The sequence below is a fragment of the Anoplopoma fimbria genome, chromosome 9, assembly GCF_027596085.1.
Source record: "Anoplopoma fimbria isolate UVic2021 breed Golden Eagle Sablefish chromosome 9, Afim_UVic_2022, whole genome shotgun sequence".
NCBI lineage: Eukaryota > Metazoa > Chordata > Actinopteri > Perciformes > Anoplopomatidae > Anoplopoma > Anoplopoma fimbria.
The window spans coordinates 3,959,050-3,981,242 of record NC_072457.1 but is presented as its reverse complement, the minus strand read 5'-3'; the positions used below and the strand labels follow the sequence as shown (position 1 = coordinate 3,981,242).

The window sequence follows — 22,193 nt, the reverse complement described above, 5'->3', positions numbered from 1 at the left end:
TACTATCTTTAAATTATCCTTTAATTAAATGAAAATAAATACAATACAATAAATTTTTTTAATTGCATATATTATATTTTAAGGGTCAACAAAGTATATGAATTAATGTTTTTTTATTAAGTAAAAAGAAATTGTAAATATTTTTTACATTAATAAGTATTAAGTTATATGTTAAGACAAGAACTTCCAGCAAAAAAACAATTAAAACAGTAAAACCACTGGCAGGTTTTGTGTTAATTTCTTTTATTATTTTGTATACTAATTGTTTAATTTGAAGTCTTGATTTGTATATACATCTTTGTATTGTTAACTGATTTAAAATTAAATACAAATTAAGTTTTATTTAATATTTTCTTCTATAATACTATCTTTAAATTATCCTTTAATTAAGTGAAAATAAATACTAAACCACTACAATGTCAATCATTTTTTTTAATTGCATATATTATATTTTAAGGGTCAACAAAGTATATGAATTAATGTTTTTTTATTAAGTAAAAAAAATTGTAAATATATTTTACGTTAATAAGTAACTTTCCTTTGTTCCACAGAAAGATGGAGTTATATGTTAAAAAATAACTTCCAAAAGTTTTTTTAAAAAACATTTTTTGTAATTTATTTTATTATTTTATATAATATGTTTAATTTGAAGTAGTATGATATAACTTTGGATTTAAAATGAAATACAAATTAAGTTTTATTTAATATTTCTTTCTACTATTTAGGAAGAATGCTATCTTTAAATTATCCTTTAATTCAATGAAAATATATATTAAACCACTACAATGTCAAACGAATATGAATTAATGTTTTCTTATTAAGTAAAACCAAGGCAAGGAAAAAGATAATTCCTCAGATGTAATAAGTCTTGTGTTAAGTTAGTTAGATCTCTAATCATCCAAAGACCTTCCATTGATTGTAGATGTCGTAGCTTTCTCAGGACCCACACTGCAGTGTGCATGCGTGTGTAGGCTGAAGAAAACTAAACTTTTTCTCTGGAACCAAACCTGCTATAAACTTTCCAACAGACCAGCTACCAACTTCAGACCCTTTTCAAGTCAAAACTGGGAACCCAGTGTTTCTACTCATTACAGAGCAGCATCTCTTAGTAAAAAGCACCTTGTTTGACCAGCGTCTGGATCATCCTCCCACTGTCTGTCTGCACGTCACTGTACTTAGTCAAACATATTTTAAATTTAAAAGTTGTACTTATGTGCTCCTGTTAGCCTTAATTAACTAAAATGAGCAGTAAATTATCGCATGAACCCGTTCTCAGATTAATCCAATACAAATTCCCTTCTTTACAGGGGACATTTTGTCCGTTTAGTTGAACAAATTACAAACGATTGCTCTGTTCTATCAACTGCTGTAATGCAATGTAAATATGTCTTTATTAACTGGATTAATTAAACATTTTCCCTTCTGATCAGTTGTGACTCCTCTGCAAAGTTTGTGAACAGTTTCATCAAAAGGTCACTTTATCCATCACCAGCCAGGCTTAACGTCATATTTTCCAAAAACGTTTTAGACTCCATGTCATTTGCAATAACCCCCTCAGATCCTGGAAGCAGAGCTGTGACATTCCTGTTCCTTTCCAGGTTTTCCATAACCTTCAGTGCTTTTTTTGAAAAGAAGCAGTCACAAAGCAATTTTTTTTTTTTTTTTTTTTTTTTTTTTTTTGTAAAAATAGCCAACTTTATATTCTCAGAGTACTAAGACAGCTTTACAAACAGGATGATATGCACACAGCCTTCCTTCTCATCCAAACGCAGAGCGGTCTAACTGACTCAGTCAAGAGAGCCAGAGTAAAAAAAAAAAAACAAACAAAAAAAAAAAAAAAATACAAACACACTGACAAACCAAAAACCAGACAACAAAGGAAGCAAGGAAGTACACGTCTACCCCCTTGAGCGTCACATTCGTCCTGCCCCCATGCACGCGGCACTTCAGAAACCAGAGCAGTCTGTCAGCTAACCATCGCAAAGTGTTTCAACATTATATATTACAATATTAACAAGTAGCGGAAGGAGGTGAAGAGGGATTTTAAAAATAACCTGGAATTCTTTTAACTTCATGCAGGTGTAAAATAACCGTATTGGCCAAACATAAAGCTTTAATTAGCAACAGAGTTAACAAAACATGGCATGTTACACACACAACAAAAAAAAAAAAAAAAGAAACAACATCTTTGTATAAAATAAGTTTGTAGGAAAGAAAAAAAGAAAAAAAGGATCCGCGCCAGGGTTGAGGAGGGTCAGGGGGACAGTTCTCATTTACATATTGACATTTTATTTGGTCGACGTACAACCGAGTGCTGGAGTCTTTCCCCTCATTCTCTTTTCAATCACACACACACACACACACACTCACTCGCACACAAGCACACTTGAAAAGAAAACAATTTATCAACAGGCAGCGTCCTTGCTCTCTCTCTCTCTCGACTCTCCCCCCTTTCCTTCAGAGCTGTTCTGTACACAACGCTCGCTGCTCGCTGCTGCTTCAGTCGCACATCTCCTCCGGCAGCTCGTGAGGGTTGAGGATTCCGGGCACCGACATCTGGAGCTTGTGTTTCTCCTCCTGGGCTTGGCGCAGAGCCGTCTCCCTCTCCTCCAGGAACAGGTCCGTCGTGTCCTCGCCGGCAAACTCCTGCAGGACCACACAAGAAGAGGTTCAGCACCACTGTGGCTGTGGGCGTTTTTAAGAGTCCAACTGGCCAAACAGACATTCTCTCTCTCTCCCCCCCCACAGAAGGAGACCTGAACTGCTCAAACTTTCCACAAAGTCTTTCCACTTTGAGGTTTAAAATCATCCGAGTTCTGACGGAGGTATCAAACACTTTCAATCAGATTAGAATATGATTTTGTTGGTTTACCTATATAGGCAAAAAAATTGTCCCCTTTGTTAAATGAACCATTGTACTCCATCTTTACTTTGATCTTTGGCCAGAATCATGAAGGAGGATCAGATGAGATGTTGCCTGAAGTTTTTCATCATCACCTTTCTGCTCAATATGCTTCGTTACAATTCTCACAAAATATTCAAGCTCAGAAAACATATATTAAAAAGATATTAAGTTGTGCAACGAGCAGCTGCATTGTTTGGAGAAAATCAGAGAGAGTCCAAGACACAACTGTGACGACCAGAAATTCCTTTACGCTGCCAATTTTCCAAAATTGAAGCACAAAGTTTAAACCTTGGATAAGCTTCAGCAGACTACGACTCTAAGAGTATGTCTGTTTTGACCAGAGACCGTATATATGAAGTGGATGTTTGGTTTTGTGGACTACGGTGACGGAGCCTCTAGTTTGGAGTTTTGGCCATCGCCATCTTGTTTTGTGACGTGAGAGGGAGGAGCTAGGGACATATTTAGGGCAACTATAATGTTATAATTAACTTAAATGCACTGAAAACACACTGTAAAAAGGTTAAAGTACAAGACATAACAGGAACAACTCCTAGACTGGACAACAACGTGGTAGAGACCTGTCAATCAAAGTAGCCCCGCCCTAAAGCATACCCTGCTTTATGGTCTGTTTGACTCTAAATGGAGCATCATTTACTAAATGAACATCATGCTGTATTGAAGAAGACTTGAAACTAGAGATTGAGACCATAAACTCATGTTTACAATGTTTACTGAGGGAATAAATCAAGAGAGAAGTAGAGTCATTTTCTCATAGACTTCTATACAACCAGAGGAGTCGCCCCCTGATGGACAGTAGAGAGAATGCAGCTTTAAGGCCCTCTCGCATTGACCTAACTTTTCAGAACCAAATGAAGCTGCCTGATTTTTAACTAATCACCAAAGCAAAATAAGTTTTGTTATAGATTCCACCACTGCCTCCTCTGCTGGAAGACTCTGAAAGTATTCTATCCAAATAAAGTAGCATAACGTATAAAGTCATTTTTTTTCTTTGACTGCTTCACTGTGAAAAGTCTGGATGCAACAGTCAGTTAATAATGTTTTCATTAACCTGCCTGGTCTTCTTTCCCTTGCAGGCGTTTACTGTTTGCTCACCTTGATCTGCACAAGGAAGTCCCTCAGGTGCTCCTTGAAGGCGGGGATGTCCTGATTCAGGCTGAACAGCCCCGTCACAAACACCTTCACCTGGGCGCTGAACACATGAAACTCAGTTAGCTGCTAGTCTGGGAACCGCACAGCACGTACAAGGGTGGACAAAATAACAGAAACATCTCACAGTCCTGCAAGAAATATGACCTCATGTGATATGCTTCTACTTCATGTCGGCGTTTTCCAAAAGGAGGAGTCTACTTACTCTTGCAGATGTGGGAAGGCCGTCTTCAGCAGGTTGGCGATGTACTCCTGGACGTGCGCCTGGTTGTTTGCCGGACTGGCGGCGCTCAGTGCAACGCTGACCTTCCCTTCCTCCACCAGGTTAAACATGTAGGCCAAGATGGTGGCGTGCATGGTCAGCCCTGTGGACAGGAAGTAAGCGGTTGTCATGATCATTAATGTGATGAGAATCTTTCGCTTAATTTGGTCCCTAAAAGCCGTTTATAACCTACAGAGTAACGTCTAGCACCTTAGAATGCAATAGGTTCTATTTTACATATTATTAAAGTCATTAAGGATTAAGTAGGCCCGTTTTTAGTCTCAAATTCTAATCTGAGAGCAAATAAGTACGACGGCCTATTAGGGCTGTTTTAGCTAAAAAAATTATAAATAAAATTGAGAATTACAGAGCTGCAGGAGTGGGGTAATACTCTGAGAAGAAGTTGTTAATATATAAATAAAATAAAGATTGAAGATTAAATTGTTAAATATGCAAGGAAAAACCCCACAAAGAAAAACAAACTATTTTCTGAGATTAAAAAGTCAGAAACCACTTTGCTTCACTTTGGAAGGTTTGATCAACCTCGTCCCACCACAGATGTCACCGCTTGCAGTGTTTATTGCCTGCACTTAATGACCAATTCAAATTATACTTTGAAATCAGATTTAGCAATAAGGAAATTCTGTTGATGTTAGCCAAAAAGCACCAGACATTGCTGTGAATTTGGCCTATTCAGAAGAAGACAACATGCTGATTTGCACGAGGTGACAGTCAGTAGGTGGAACAGTATGGAACATGTCGATATCCTTCGTCTGTTCATTGCGCGGAAGCTAACATATGCGTGTGGTATTCCCTGTTTACCATCTGTGGTGTGATAAGGTTGATCCAACCTTGCAGAGTTTTTCTTCATAAGTTTGACCATGCTTTGGTCTTGTAAATTGACCACTTTAATCTTAGGGAGTATCGACTTTATTCTAAGACAATACCAAAGTTTTTTCATGTTTATTTACCACTTTAATGTCAGAGAACAAGTTTTGTCTTGCAAATTTACCACTCGAAAATTTTAGTTTCTTCTTAGAACATTCCCTCCTTACCCCGGCGGTGCAATATATCTATTCATTTACCTACAATGACCCTAATGGGCCATCATACATTTGTGCAAACTTCATATTTAAAAACAAAAACAGGACATTGTATTTTTGTTTAGTTTTGAAACTTGAAAAAAAAAAGGCTACAATTAAAGTCCAACCAGCCACCGGCTGCCACCCCGTCAGTGCTTTTACCTGCAGTGTGAGAGGTATCGGTGACCACAGAGAAGATGTGCTGCAGGACGTCACAGAAGTACGTCTGGTAGAAGCTCTGTGCTGCTGCATCCTCTCCAGACACGTTCTGCAGGAGCGTGTAGAGGATCTGGAGACCTGCAGGAGACACGGAGACGCTCGTTAGACCAACACAGATGTAAAAAAAATTAAATTAAATAAAAAAACATTTACACGTTTCCTATAAAAATGTGCCATCACAGAGCAGACTTCATTATCTAACTTTTTTTAAGCCTTGCTGAGACAGTTTTTGAATTCTTTATTTACGTGAACTCTATCTAAAGAGACGAGTTGATGCCAGTTCAGACCTGTGTCGGCCACGTTCCTCATGGTGTGCTTGAAGGCCCAGATGATGGAGTCGAGGATCAGTTTGAACTGGGCCGGGGCGATGGACAGGAAGGCTGGGAAGCACTGGGAGGTGGCGGCTTGAAGGAGGTAGAAGAAATGTGTTCTGTGTTCTGGGAATTCTTCAAAGTCCTGATGGCACGAGAGGAAAACAACGAGTTAAAGTCTGTAACTTTGTAACTGTCATTTATTTTTTATTGTCTTCTACGAGATTTCCCCGGATGCCAGGAATGATTAAATGACGCAGACAGACCTTGTTGATCATGTTCAAAGTACACTCGAAGACGGCATCAAAGATCTTGGGGATTTCTCCCGTGATGTGAACTCCCAGCTTGTTGACGATGGTTGCCATGGTGCTGAGGACCTCGGGCTCCCGGGCAGCCGGGACGTTCCTCTGGTAGTCGATGAGCACCGCCTCCAGCAGGGGGGGCACGAAGTTCTCTCCTACCTGGAGCACAGAACATGAACACCATGACGACACAAAGCTTTACATATTAGAGATAGTTGACTTTAGAATGGCGGTTTTATGGAATTTATGGAGGTTGCATTGACTTTATTGTGGTGTGTTCAAGCTCTGCTCAGTGAAAGGGTGAAGGTAAATCATAACGCTATCATGGTGTGTTCAATGTAATCTTGTAAAATGTAGTTTTTTGGTGAGAAACTTGAATAAACTTGAATTACAGTATAGAACAGCTTAAAATACACTCTTAATCATTTGAATGTGTTTTTACTGAAATAACCACTATAGATGACAATAACAAAGTAAAAGAAACAATTTGAATTTTTGACTGTTTACACAGCAGTTGAATTATTATTTTTTTCGGGACGATGGTAACTGAATTAAGTTAGTCAGAAGTTTTGGAATCATCCAAGGAAATTGGAATCTGTGCATTTTTTCTGCATAATTCCAAAATTGGTAGTACAGTTTTCTATTTGCTGTTGCAACAACGCTTAATAAGTATAAAGGATGTTTTGTGTGCTGCCTAACATGAAATTCATTGTAAACAAAGATTTAAACTAAACACACAGTTGAAGTCTCTTCTATCACACAAATAACTGTGGGAAAAAAAAGCTCGACTCACCATCTGAGGGTCGTTGGAGCGACTGACCCAGCCTGAGATCAGCTTCAGTGTCTCTCTCTTTACCGTCCTCATACTCCTGATCAGAGGCTGTTTGGTCACCATCTCACCTGTAGGAACCAATAACCACAGTCTGAACTGATTTTGTATTTGGGGCGGTGGAAACAAGTGGTGAACACAACATCGACACAGTGACACGGTTAACTTGTTAGTAAACGGTTAACGGTGTGTTTAGACATCCGGTAGTTGGAGAGAGACATTAGCATTCATTTAGTTATGTTTTTTCCCAATATTCACCCTCTTTCAGCTCTTTTTTTTGTCTTCTGCTCCTAAATGCTCCACTGTGTTCACCAGCTAGTCTAACTGTCTATCTGCAGTAAAGTAAAGCAAAGCTTGGTCTCATATGATGTGATCTCATCTGAAGTCTTAAATACATGCTGAAGAAAATACAGCAACGTTTACATTTTTTATAAACTCATTAATATAATACTCAACTTAATGCCGCTATGAATCTCTCAATCAAAACAGAAAGACAGAGTTTAGTGAATATAATGATCAGTACTATTTTATTTTCACTTAACAATAAGCCTTATTTAATCCACTTATTATTTTACCATTTCATTTATTTTTAATTATTTTGTGGGTGACCATGATTTATGTCAGAGGCCTGGACACGTTCTGCATTTCTTGTGCCGACTGTGTCATGTCTGCAGAAACAAGATTAAAACTGGACAAATGTAAAATTATGATAACAACGAATGCACAAAGGGGATAGGACGTTATTGACAGACAACCAAATGAAATGGACCATAACCTTGATTTTTATGAGGGATTTCTCTGGGTTTGAATATTGTTGGAGTACACAACTCAAAATATACAACATCGGTGTAGTCGTTTTTTGTTTATTAGATTTCAAAGCAGAAAAGCTTTACCTTTAACAGTTCTTGTGTTTTAAATTAACTGAGTTATAAAATAGCGTATGAATAATTTTAAATAATAGATGTAAAGCATTTATTACAGCCATGCAAGTCTGAAATATTTTATATTAATATTATAATTGGAAAATCTTCTTGTCGTCAGGACAATTCATCATGGCTCAAGTATAATGAAATATTTCTGCCCCATATATATTTTGTGAAATGAGCTGGAAGGAGTCCCGGTCTTAGATATGCTCATAAAATCAGTGAGTCCTGACGGGTTAAATGATGTTGTCACAGCAGAGACAGGAGCCTCGTTCTCCTTTCACTTCATCAAGAGCCTCTAAATCATGATTTTATAAAACATTATTGACATCTTGCATTCACTACCAGTCAACTTAGACACACACACAATCACAAACACACAGGGAGCTAACAGGAACTAACCGTTGGTCTGGACCGCAGAGGAAATGTTTTCACTCAGACACTTGTAGACGTTGAGCATGTCCAGGTAGATTCGTCCCAGCTGGACCACAAAGGGATGTCCCACAGCTTTACAGGCTCGGACATTTGTTTTTAAGATGCTGCCCAGCTGACGCACCGTCTCCGCGTCCTTCAGGATGTCCACGTTCTGTAGCAGAGAGTCCACAATTCAGCATAAGAAGCAATTTTCAACAAATGTGGCCTACAGACGGATTTAAATGAAAACGTTTGTGCATTAAGGAGACATAAATGGATTGTAGGATCAGTCCTCACCTTGGTGGCCTGCTGGATGATGCTGTCCCACACCTGGTTAGGAAGCAGCATGTACTTCTCTATCAGACGCTCCTGAAGTGCCTGGTCTGTCTGAGCTCCAATCATGTAGCCAACGGCCTCATAAAACGTGTGCACCTGCAGAGACGTGCGTCATTAGATCACTCAGACCCTCATGGTAACATTTGATTGCATAAAAGGTAACGTGTCATCGGAAAAGGAAGCCCAGAGACGGGACTGACCTGCTGTGGCTGCAGGTCACAGATGATGGTGTTGATGTTGTTGAGGATCTCGTCGATGAAGGGCATCACCTCGCCCACCTGGACCTGGACAAAATGACGCCGGCACTTCTGGGCGATCTTGATGAAGGTGTCACACGCCATGTCCTGCACTCCGTCGTGGGTCTCTAAATTATAAAAGAGAACCACACAAAATCAGAATAAGCGTTAATCAACAACTCAACCTTTAAGGCCCCGACCACACAGAGCGAGTTTTGCAGGAGGAACAAACAGTGTTTTTTGCAGTTTACTGCAGCTTTTACATTATTTTGAATTATTGCTAGGCCACCACTGTTTGATTGCTAATATTAGCTTAACACAAACCATATGTGTGCTACCTTATAGTTAATAGTGCAGTTCTTTTTTAATTAAATTCCCCCCCCTAGTTTTTTTTAATATTTCAGCATAAGACTTGGGTTGTTTGGGGCCTTTCCTGATCGGATCTGATCTACATGGTGGATGCATTTAAGACTTGTGGAGTTTTGATTCAAATATTTCAGCATAAGACTTTGATCGGATCTGATCTACATGGTGGATTTTGTATTTTTTCTCACCGTGCATGAACTCAAACAGTTTGTTGACGACAGTCTTGAGGAACTTCCAGTGGGCTCTAAGGAAGCGAGGATACTGGCCCACAATGTACATGATGTTTGACGCTATGATGGCCTTGTTGTCCTTCCCTCTTTTCTGCTCACACAAGCCAAGCAGGTCCTGAGAGCATAAAACACACACACACACACAAACACACATAAACCGTTAATCTTGGTTACAGCTCAACACACGCACATCATAACTGCTGTTTCTTTAACTGGTCACACAGATGAACACTTGTGTCTGGCAACTTGGCTAACTAAGTTCTGCTTGTAGAGGGATGCTGCAATATAATATAATAAATTATAATATGATGCAATATGATATAGTATAATATAAAAAAATACAATATAATTAAATGCAATAAAATAAAAACAATATAATTAAATATAATTAAATAAAATGTAAAAAAATAAAATGTAAAAAAATAGAATTAAAAAAATTGAATAGAATAGAATAGAATAAAATATCATCTGTGTGTGTCCCACCTTGATGACTGTGACCAGGAACCTCTTCTCGTCCTCCTCGTGCATCGCCCCGCTGATGGAGCCGATGGCCCAGCAGAGCATGTTCAGGTTCCTCCACGACCACTCGGTGCCGTTTACCTGGTTGTGGAGCTTCTCTGTCATGATGCGTTCAGTGTCGGCGTAGTCCAGATGGGTCAGGTACACTAAAGACACACAGAAAGAGAGAGAGAGACAGATGGATGAGTCACAGTGGATACTTCTACATGCAGTAACTCAAATTCAGTGTACAAGACATGTAAGAAATATATATATTTTTTTTTTATGAAATCAGAAACAGCACCACAGAGGGTATGAACTTACCGAGAGTCTCCCTCATGTTCTTGTAAAGGTTGATTGCGTCTGTGTCCTTCATGAACTCCCTGACCACCTCGCCCTGGTCATTCTCCACCACCAGCACCTCCTCTGGTTTTGCCATGCGGCTCACCATCAGCAGACGCACCTTCAAGAAGAGGAAGAGGAGGAATAAGCTGGATGACGAGGTGTGGTGTAATTCATACATTTAACTTCTGAAATAAGGGAATCTGTTGCCTTTTTTTTTTTTATCTTATATGACAGTAAACGTTATATCTTTGGTTTCTGGACTGTAGGTTTGAATAAAAAAAAAGTTGTTTCACTCTAAAAATGATCAGCAGATGAATCAAAATGCTAATCATTTCATATTTGTGTCAGTTTCTAGGGGGTTAGTTTTATAGTAGGTCTTTGTGTCTGAATATCTGAGTGTGTGTTGGGTGACAGGCCTACCTGGGAGAGAACAGGCAGGTAGAGGTGTCTGCGTGGCGGGACGTCGGAGAGCAGCGGGGTGCTGGAGGTGGAGAAAGGACTCTCCCTGTAGAGCTCCGCCGCCAGGTGGTTCCAGTACTCCAGACAGATCTTAAAGATCTCCGTCTCCTCCACTTCTGACACCAGCAGCATGAAGTGCAGGGCCTGGGGGGGTCGGGGCCAAAGAGTGGTGAGGTCACATGAGTCAGTCTCGCTATATATGCTAAGAGTACAAGCAATTTACTTCTTCTGTTACAAAGTTGAATACAGGTTAGAATCCCCTTTTTTTCCCCCAGTGAAAGCAGTAAAAACAAACAAATAAAGCTTATTCTGATGTGAAATGTCTTATTTATTTAACATTAAACACTGGAGTCTCCAAGAATGCGGGTTGTGACCACATGTTTTTATTTTTGCTACATCTAGGACTATTAAATCTCTTTGTTTAACTTCAGCAAAATACAAACAGAACAGATCTTGAGTAAACTGCTCCACAGACTCTTCCTGGTCTGGTCTCTTGGGCTCTAAAACATCTGAAAGCCTACTCCTTAAAAAAAAAAAAAAAAAAGAATAAATAAAAGTACTTATAAAAGTGGACAAACAGCCACAGGGAAGGTGGCCTTTCCCACTTTAATTGGACCCAAATGTATGTTATTGCAAAAGGTATAATCAGGAGGAAGCAGAAGAGGAAAGACAGGAAAGAGTCAGAGGGAGGTTTCTTTTCAACAACCCTGAAGCAGAGGCGGAAATAACTGAAACCACCGGCTGAGAGATGAAGGTTTGTTTATTAAACCAGATTCTAATCCCAGTTTAAGTCCACCCTCCATCACGATAAAGTAAACATCAAAAGCAGTTCCTTCTGTAACGACTCGGCCTCCTACCTCCATGAGCGTCTCCCTCAGGTTCGGCCTCTTCTCGATGAGCTGGCCGTGTTCTTTGAGGAACGTGCAGAGGAACAGGCTGAGGTTCTGGATGAAGTTCTGCTCGTCGTCTTTCCCGTTGGAGTACGCCAATCTGATGTTTGTGTTCAAAGGTAGCATCTGACCACACAAACAAAAAAAAACAACATGACATCAAAAACTCACCTTTATTTATTTAGACTTTATTTCAGCTCGCATGTTTTGCTGTAATTGCATCTGCAGTATGTTTTTGTTTGAGGACGTTGAAGTAACTGTAAATAGGATTAGTGTTAAACCGCTGAGCCATGAGACCACCCATGAAAACCATTTCATCCAAAACTAGATCTAGAAATAACAAAGACGTCTTGTTCTGGGTTAAAGGCTTCTGAAAAAGCTGGTAAATAAGCTGAGTTAAAGATTTTTTCATCATAATTAAGTTATGAGTACATACAGTATGAGGACTGAGAATCTATGGGAAAGTTACAAAATGGAACAAATTCTGAATCCTACATTTATCTCTGTCATCTTATCTCATAGTATCTCGTACCACAACCCATTTTGTATTATTATTTATCCTTTTTTACCAATTTGTTCCTCTGTTTTGCGAACTATTACAATTAATGCCTTGTGTTGAAGTGATTTTTTCTATTTATTTTATTAAATCATCTATAAACCATATAGATAAAGCTGAAAAAAAAGTTTTTAAAGTGAAAAAACAAATTAAGCTCCTTTACAGCAGTTTTGCACGTGATGTATATTTATTTATTTTAACAAATCCTCAAGATCAGTGTCGTCAAACTTAGAGGCTTGGATCTTTTAAAGGGGTTTGAAGTCAAATTAATGGCATAAAAACAAAGAAAAGCTTTGTTCTACTACAAAAAAAAAAACTTTCTGAGTTTTTCTTGTGAAATAATCTACCTTTTCTGGTCCCCTTACACTATTCAAATTTGACTCAAAAATATCAAGAGGAGAGGAGAAAATCTTTGACATCTACGACCTGTGACCACAAGACATCTGAAGGATCACGAACACGCACGCATATGAAAAAGCCACCGAACTAGATATTACGGAACCCGATGACTCTTCATTGATAACTCCCGTTATCAGGGAACATGACCTTTTAGACCCGACAGCATCACTCACTCCTCCACTGAAAACATCACCTATGATTAAATCTCTCCAACGAGATTATTTCACTTTTTCATCGTCACAATGACGGCAGCTGCAGGCAGGTGGAGCCGTTTACATCCACCTGCTGAGGAGTGTGAGTGTGTGTGTGTGCGTGTGCGTGTGTGTGTGAGTGTGTGTGTGTGCGTGTGCGTGTGTGTACTCATGCTGATGTTTAACACACTGGGACCATTTGGAGTGAATGATTTGTTTACAGAACGACAAAGTGATCTTTAAGATAGTTTAAATGTTTGATATTTGTTATTTTGTGCCAACTGGTGCTGATCTGATCTGAAACAACAGAAGTATAATTATACTGAAGAGAGTCTCAGAGGAACGAAATCAGCTCAAATATGTAGAAATCATCTAGTGTTTCTTGATTTTATCACTTTATATCGAGCATTTGTGGACTTTATCTCATTGTTTTTGTCTTTTTTTCATTCACTCTTTCATATTATTCCCTGTAAAGCACTCTTTAACTTTGTAAAGTGCTACATAAATAGTTTGCTTTTGTCGGCCAGATCAAACGTGCATGGGCGTTAAATGATTTTACACACAGTGTAGAACATTCAGAAATGCATTAGTTAACAAAGAGACAGGCTGTAAAAGCATACTCTCTGTAGGTGTGTCAGTAACCACACCTGTGTCAGGTGTGAATGAGTTTAAACAGTAAGCTGCATTTAAGTGTGTAACTTTCCCTCTGAGGAAGCTCAAAGAGTCTCTGAACAAACCAAAACAAAACACTAACGAACTACACAAAGAGTTCCACTCGTGTTTTTGTAATATTCCCCTGCAGCTTTCGGCTGTGTCGTCAGCTGCAACTAATTAGTTTGTTCACTGAAATTGTTGTGCTTAAGACAAATAAATAAGGGGGTCCCTATGTTTGTCTCGTGCATGCACAAGAGTTTGCATTGTGTGAATCTGTCGATGGTTTCCCATGAGTCCACTGATCTACAGGTGGCTGTAATGCAACGGGAAGAACAAGATGCAAACAATACAGCTTTTTGTTTGACCTCAAGGATACACACAATACATTTTAGCAAGTAACACCGAAAACAAACACAACTTTTGTTTGTTTTTAATAAGATTGTGTCCCAGTGTCTCCAACATTAATCCCAGCAGAGGGACAACGTCTCACAGAAACAGACTGGATTCACTGTAGCAAAGCTCAAATTGAGTCAGATCATCGTCCCGGAGGACTTCTGACACAGAGTGTAGCCTGCATCATGTGTACTTTCTCCTATGCTGTCAGTGTGTGAGTTTGTTTGTTTGTGGGCGTGTGTGTACCTGTTTGAGCTGGCACATGGTGAGGGTAAACAGGTTGACAAACTGCTCCTCGTACTGGTTGACGCTCACTCCGGCGATCTCCGTCAAACATTTCAGCGTCACGTTGCGAAACATGGGGACGTTCAAGAACTGAAACACGCAAATAAAACAAGTTTAGTCAGAGCTGAACTGTCAGGTTATCTGTCTGGTGAAAGATTTGTGAGTCAGTACTGAGAAAACATGAAAAGTGGCAGATTTAGAATTTAGCGTTAACATCCCTGACTGCTGATAACACTCTGATAGCGGTGGGCATAAGTGACTAATAAGACTAAATCAGAGCTGCTACCAAAGAGAACAAATTCAGATTGTGTCCCAGCGTCTCCAACATTAATCCCAGCAGAGGGACAACGTCTCACAGAAACAGACTGGATTCACTGTAGCAAAGCTCAAATTGAGTCAGATCATCGTCCCGGAGGACTTCTGACACAGAGTGTAGCCTGCAGAGGAGATTCATGTTTTTTGCTTCATAAATTACTCAAATGTCTTATCAATTATCAAAAACAAATCACATCAATCCATTTAAGCCAGTAAGTGACTAATCATTTAGGCTCTGTCATTAATTTACATAAATAAGGATTTTTGGGCTTTCGCTGTTCTGTAGAATGTGCGAATGCTCCCGTTGCTGAGGCAACCAGGTGTAAACAAAAGGTGACTGTTCCTCTTTGTCAGAGAAAGTTCTCATTAGATGTGAAGCAAACCATAAATATGTTTTTAGGAAAAGACTGATAATGACCAACAGTATATTTGAAATGTTACTTTGAACCTTATTTTTTAAATAATAATAAAGAAAGACACATCTGTTTAATCAGATCTACTCCTTTTAAGAAGTAGAAAAAACTTTATTTAGATTTATCATTTTATGTTTGAATTGTCTGGCACACTTAATTTAGAGCAGACCTAAGCACACAGAAACTTTGAACACCAACACCTATATTTATTTGCACTTTTCTACTTCTCACACCGCCATATCTTTCGTTCATAAATTTTGTATGTGTACTGTGTTTTTTACGTATTTATGAGCTACATCACAGACAGATTTACATCACTCTGATTTTAGAAAACGATACAAATGCTTCACCTAAAGTTTTTGATTCACTGGTTGACTACCAGCTTGTTTACCTTGTAGACCAGCGTGCTGATGAGCTTGGTCTCAAAGATGTAACCTAAAGGGATCCAATTCAGGAAGCGGAGGAGGGTCTCCAGCGTGGCGTGGACCAGTGGGGCATTCTGGGAGTTTTCCTACACAGAAGAAGAAGAAAAAAAAGAAGAAGAAGGTGCGCGTGAGAATAGATTGTGGTATTTATAAACACATTGGATGCTGAGAACTGTTTGGTCAGGAGTCAACCTCGTCTTACCATCACAAACTGGCACAGCTGGAATATTTGGGAGAACTCGTTGCACATGCTGAAAGAAAAAGAGAGCGTTGATTAATTGTGCAGCCCTAACGAACGCACCAATAACCAATTTAACATTATCCACCCGTTTAAAACAAGTTGGGAAGAAAGCCACATTTTGTAAAGTAATTCAACCCGCATATGACATGATGTGACATAAGTGTGTTCACAGCGTTTCCAAACCATAACCGATAACAGTGAACTCAAAATAACCTCTTCCATAAACCATTTGAAGGTTAATATGATCCTGAACATCACTCAGCCCTTTCAGATGGTAATATTATCTGTTTTGGGGAGCTCTGATAAACACACAATTTTCCTGGATAACATCAGGACATTTTTTACCTCATTTTCCGTGTGTTTACAATGACTGGAAAATTGCTCACTTGTTTTCCGCATGGGAACCCTGCACTGTGTTTAACCCTGAATTGATTGCACACAACAAATGTTTGAATCTGACCAATTTTCCCCAAAGTCAGCTTCAGTTTGACGCTCAGTTTGATGATGCAACACCTGATCAAACGCTCAACATTGGCAATGATTTCTGGCATATAAGAAATTTATGTCAGTTTGAGCAGGTCTGCAATTTGATTACGCAGCTGGCTGCTTTCAAATAATCTGTTATAAACTGTAATGAGCTTGTTTAACATTATTGGAGTAATTTTCCTAGTGTTGGCTAAAATAGTAGACTTGACTTCAGACTGTGCGCTCAAACAAAACAGAACTCTTCTGCAAATCAGACCATATAGTCCTAAAACTCAGAGTAGAATTTCACAAAGCAACGCAGCTTTTTTGTACTTTGCCAACATGTTTGATAATGCAACCGTCTTGTTTGAATGAAAATTTCTTGGAAAACACATTTAAGTGTGAGCACCCACATCAGCATAGAGTTGTACATTTTGGTTCAAGTAGAAACGACGATTTAAACATGAAGTGTGAACAAATGAAATTAACAAGATTAACAAAATCTGCTCATTTCAACTGTGCCACAGTAAGGAATTTAATTTGAATTGATTTATGCTAAAAATGTCAACACTTTCGGGAGTGCTAACACACACACACCCCCACCACCAACTCTTCTCTTCACATGAGAGCACATCGTCTCATCATACCTGTCTTTGAGGTGCTTGGCCTTCACCTGGGTCATCTGGCCACTGGAGAAGTCAAAGACCTCCTCGCTGAGCAGCTTGAGGATGATCATGTTGTTCTGACAGAGGCTCTCGCTGGTCCGACTCGCGCCCACGATATCGCTGATGAAGGTGGGCCAGTGTTTGGGCCACTCCTGCTTCAGGATCTAAACCAGAACAGAGAAGAAGAGCAGCTCTGTGTCAGCAGCCTCGTCTCATCACGTCAGTCATCGTTCTTTTACTGTTATATCAAACAAATGTGTATTTACCTGTACGAGGATCATGTTGAGTTTTGAAATGTAAACTCCCTCTTTCTGCAAATGAACATCAAACAGTGACATCAGCAAAAAGCACCACAAACGTTCATTTACAAATGACTGTATCTTACATTAGTGAAACCTCACCTCCATGTTTGCAGGATCAGAAGACGTCTTGATGATCAACCCAACAACATACTTCTTGATGCCTGGAAATACATCGAAGACATTTTAATGGAAAACTCAAAAACTTTTTATAAACCTCGTAATAATGTTTTCATTTAATGTAATTAAACTGACCTTCACACTGATTTCTGGGGAGAATCTTCCATCGGGTTTTGATGACTGTCTCTAGAATCTGCAGTGCATAATACTGAGAGAAAGAGTGAGACAAATTAGAGACGTACTCTTTACATCAAGAGCTAATTAACAACAATCAGGATAACAATGATTTAGCCATTGCAAATGGATTATGACTCAGATTGTAGCAGGGTTCCTACAGCTTAAGTTAAAGTAGATTTGAGACATTTTAAACAACAATAACCAAGACATAACTGTTTCTCACTCTACATGTGGGATTCCACTGCCTAGATCCATTGTTCAAGATTTGAAACACTTCCTGCACAAAATACACGGTATCTCGTATACATTGCCTGGCACCAAGAGACCTTTTTCATTAAACTTGCACTTTCCCATGTTGACTTTCCTGATTTGCATTCCGTTAATGCAAGAGACATTCTGTAAATATTTTTTTAAAATACATGTTACCAATTATTTTGAGATTTTAAAAATTGTAATGGGAGAAATAAAGTTTTTTAAAAATCCTACTCCCGATGCCTTAGCCTTTTTGAGAAATTTGAAAGATAAATTTAAGATATTTTGAAACCAATTACAGCTTTAATTTTAGATACTGAATTCATTGACTTGTGCATTGTGTGAATCTGTCAATGGTTTCCCATGATTCCACTGATCTACAGGTGGCGGTAATGCATTGACAAAGACAGGGAAGAACAAGATGCAAACAATACAGCTTTTGGTCTGACCTCAAGGATACACACAATGCGTTTTAGCAAGTAACACCAAATACAAACACAACTTTTGTTTGTTTTTAAGAAGAAAAAACACTCCCCAGGGCTCCTTTATTCAGACTGTGTCCCGGCGTCTCCAACATTAATCCCAGCAGAGGGACAACGTCTCACAGAAACAGACTGGATTCACTGTAGCAAAGCTCAAATTGAGTCAGATCATTGTCCCGGAGGACTTCTGACACAGAGTGTAGCCTGCAGAGGAGATTCATGTGTACTTTTTTCTATGCTTTCAGTGTGTGTGTGTGTGTGTGTGTGTGTGTGTGTGTGTGTGTGTGTGTGTGTGTGTGTGTGTGTGTGTGTGTGTGTGTGTACCTGTTTGAGCTGGCACATGGTGAGGGTGAACAGGTTGACAAAGGATCTGGGACTTTAAGGATCACCAAATGAAAATCATTTGCAAGCATGTTTGTGCACGCAGATACTAGTAGAAAGGACACTGTGTACGCCATAAATAGTCTGTTTTTTGACTTGTCACCATCTTTATACAAAAATGTAAAATAAAATAAATAGACATGACTGTTTGTGAATGTTTGCAATTAACTTAACAGATGTGATATCTCTCGTTACAACATAGTGAAGAAACCGTATATCAATCGACTGAAAGCAAATCTATCTGCAGGCAGCAGCAACTGTGGTACTAAAAATGAAGACGTGTGAATAGTAACAAGAATTGTAAGCCATCTAAAGTGACCAAATGAAGACAACAGCAACAACAAGAGATGCTGAAAACATCAATAGAAAATCAACAGTTTGATCGCACTGATGCCTCAAAACAAAGATGTAGCAAGAATGGAAATATTTTTTTAGATAATATCCACAGATTTAAACACAGTGAGCTTTCGTTAGCTGGAGTAAACCCAGTAACTACAGCAGAGCCAAAGCAGAGTTCATTCTCAAACCTCACTGGCCTGAAAGCCTTGGCCCGCTCTGGATAAACTGATACACATCAGCTCACTTTATTACATTCACCCTGAGAGACTGTCAACAAGCAGCTGATGCAAGATCGCAGCTTTTTCTGCTTCAATGTCATCACACGTCAGTTACGTACTTTAGTTTTCATGTTCTGAGAGAACTCCAGGATGGTGTCGACCCTCGTCCAGGCGTCTGGGTGGTCCTTCAGGTTGGTGAGAACTTCCTGGGCCACTCGTTGCTACAAGAGAGCAAGCACAGCAAACGTTAATAAGCCATGAATCTAAAAGATTGACTTCAGGTATATTTCCCTTCATGACCTCCTCCGATAGCTGCATTGTTACACTTATTCACGTTTATAATTAAATGTCAAAGGTTTGCATTGACTAGGTGTGAATCCCAGATGCCCACTGAATATGAGCTTGTCCTCACCTGGGATCCAATGTCGTGGTACATGGAGTTGACGACATTGTCCAGCAGGTTGATGTCCAGTTTCTGACTGAAGTCCAGCAGCTGCCTGGCTGGGTGGTCGGCCAACATCGTCATTTCTGCTGGCATAGAGCTTCTGGTGGGAGAGGAGGAGAAATGATTTAGACTTTGACGACAGCAGCACCTGGTTATAGTTACAAAGGTATGACTGAAACTAACAAACACAAAATGTACACTCCTTTATACACACACATCTGCGGTGTGTGTGTGTGTGTGTGTATATATATATATATATATATATATATATATATACACACACACACATTTATATTCATTACTTCTCATTTCATATATTTTCATACATAACATTGCTGTTTATCTATTTGGAAATTACTGTACACCTGTCTGCCACAAACAACTTTATTTTACATGTTATATTTTTATTCCTATATTCCACCTATGCATGTCTTAGATTCTCATTTTTTACTTGACGTGATTATATTTTTAGACATGTTTAATGAACATTGATGGATCTACGATTGTCAGTCATTCTGTACTTGTTTTGCATATGATAATAAATAACTTGAAACCAAGTACATTTGCTCCAGCACATTTGAGGTACTTGTACTTCAGCATTTCCACTTAATGCTACCTTACACGTCTACTCTACTGCATTTATCTGACAGCTGTAGTTATAACTGACTTTTAATAGGTCAAAATGTAACTGCAAAAAAAACACTATCAGTTTAAAAGATATTATTGCTCTCTTATAAATCTAACTAACTACATCAGAGTATTGTGAGTAGTTCAAAATACCGTAACATTGAAATGCTGCTTACATAAATGTATTAATATAAGTACATTTTGATGCTTGTACTATTTTAAATGCAGGACTTTTAGGCCACTTGTTAGGTGGTATTCATTAATATTTGAAAAATTAGTTTTGATGCTTTACATTCACTTTAGTGATATTTTAAATGCAGGACTTTTAGGCCACTTGTTAGGTGGTATTACAACAATTATTCCACCACTGCATTTAACATATTCAGTAGATAATCCTTTATTAGTCCCGCAGCGGGGAAATTTGCATTAATATTTGAAAAATTAGTTTTGATGCTTTACATACACTCTAGTACTATTTTAAATGCAGGACTTTTAGGCCACTTGTTAGGTGGTATTACAACAATTATTTCACCACTGCATTTAACATATTCATTAATATTTGAAAAATTAGTTTTGATGCTTTACATTCACTTAGTGACTAGTAGTTCTCTTGAATACACTTCCTGTAAGTCGCTTTGGATAAAAGCGTCTGCTAAATGACTGTAATGTAATGTAATGCTATTTTAAATGCTTTTAGGCCACTTGTTAGGTGGTATTCATTAATATTTGAAAAATTAGGCCACTTGTTGGGTGGTATTACAACAATTATTCCACCACTGCATTTAACATATTCATTAATATTTGAAAAATTAGTTTTGATGCTTTACATTCACTCTAGTACTATTTTAAATGCAGGACTTTTAGGCCACTTGTTAGGTGGTATTAATCCCTTTTTACTGAGATAAAAGATTAACACTTCTCCTACTACTGCAATGAATAAAAAAAAATTAAAAAAAATGTGTATTTAGTTTTTTTTAATTTAAAAAACATTGTTGTGACGTCACTTCACTTCAAGCTAGTTAGTCAGAAACAAGTTATTCCTGTTCACCCCAAAAAAAATGTGTCACCCTGAAGCCTCACTCAGCCCTCGTGGTCCAATTATGACACCCATTGATAAAATAAAAAAGATGAAACCACGCCCCCTGCTGGACGACCCGAGTGCGTGGAGCCGCGTCCACTACAACCCCAGACTCACAAGACTCCATTAAAGACTCACACTAAACAACAACAACACACTTAAAACACACAACGTGGGATGAGAGTGTGAAGTTCAGCCTCCATTCATAAAAAACACACACTGCTTGGATGCTAGCTGACGAGATGCTAGCAGATGCTAACGTTAGCCCGCGTTTGGGGGTAAGTCCGGCTCCTTGACCCGGGTTAGCTTACCTGGTTGAGTCCCGTCCTCTCGAAGGGGCTGGTTAACCGGTGTGGACTTGTGTTTGTTTGTATTTATATGTATAATCTGCCTCTGGAGTCACGTTATCTCATGGCACACGTTTAGCCTGCTAACCTTCGATAGCAACAACCAGAAGCTAATGCTAACGCTAAAGCTAGCTCTCACTTTAGCTCGTTTTTTAAAAACAGCCACGTTGGATACTTATCGATTCTCAGCCTTCCACAGATCAATAACAGCTTATTGTTTCCTGTCCTCAGCCGGTTTACTCATATCTTTCTTTTTCAGTGATTTACACACCCGGTTAGCATTAGGCTAATAGCAACCTAGCATGCTAATGGAGAAGTCAATGCTGATTCGCGTCTGCTGGCTAAGCTAAGCTAACAGCTCGGATCGACGGAGAAGCCAGTTCTGAGCGGAGTTCCGGGTCATAATCTGGAGAGTCTGGTGCTTATTATCGGGCTCTGTCAGCAACACACTGTTGGAGAGCAGAGGTGGGTTTAATGCGTGCAAGTGTGCTCTTCCTCTAAGCTCATGCTTCCAACCGCGGACCGGTTGAAACCGGTTGAGACCGGGATATTCATTCTCGGTGTTTCGGCCCGTGGCGCGCCGCGTAAAATTTGGACTATGTACCCGCCCACTCTGCGCGCTGATTGGTCTGTGCTGGCGCTGACGTCACGG

At 39.1% G+C, this 22,193-nt stretch overlaps 1 protein-coding gene across 1 annotated transcript; it reads right to left on the bottom strand.

The window, feature by feature from the left end:
- Window positions 1–1,665: 1,665 nt before the first annotated feature.
- Window positions 1,666–22,193, bottom strand: xpo1a (exportin 1 (CRM1 homolog, yeast) a). The gene is made up of 25 exons (XM_054604605.1): window positions 21,506–22,193; window positions 19,457–19,589; window positions 19,164–19,265; window positions 17,331–17,403; window positions 17,178–17,239; window positions 17,043–17,087; window positions 16,759–16,940; window positions 15,608–15,656; window positions 15,372–15,491; window positions 14,214–14,342; window positions 11,742–11,900; window positions 10,846–11,028; window positions 10,405–10,543; window positions 10,066–10,247; window positions 9,541–9,697; window positions 8,951–9,114; window positions 8,712–8,846; window positions 8,403–8,586; window positions 7,042–7,148; window positions 6,213–6,407; window positions 5,923–6,091; window positions 5,579–5,713; window positions 4,278–4,437; window positions 4,019–4,115; window positions 1,666–2,646 (listed from the first exon to the last, which is right to left on the bottom strand). The coding sequence occupies exons 2-25, from the start codon at window positions 19,580–19,582 to the stop codon at window positions 2,500–2,502; spliced, it is 3,201 nt and encodes a 1,066-aa protein (XP_054460580.1). The 5' UTR covers window positions 19,583–19,589; window positions 21,506–22,193; the 3' UTR covers window positions 1,666–2,499.

What these genes read in the sequence shown, in the direction of transcription:
- xpo1a (XM_054604605.1), bottom strand. Translation starts at nt 19,582, where the DNA reads ATGCCAGCAGAAATGACGATGTTGGCCGACCACCCAGCCAGGCAGCTG. An exon ending in AGCTGTGCCAGTTTGTGATG is followed by an intron (nt 15,492 to 15,607) that starts GTAAGACGAGGT and finishes TCTTCTGTGTAG; the next exon opens with GAAAACTCCCAGAATGCCCC. An exon ending in TGAGGGAGACGCTCATGGAG is followed by an intron (nt 11,029 to 11,741) that starts GTAGGAGGCCGA and finishes CGACCCCCCCAG; the next exon opens with GCCCTGCACTTCATGCTGCT.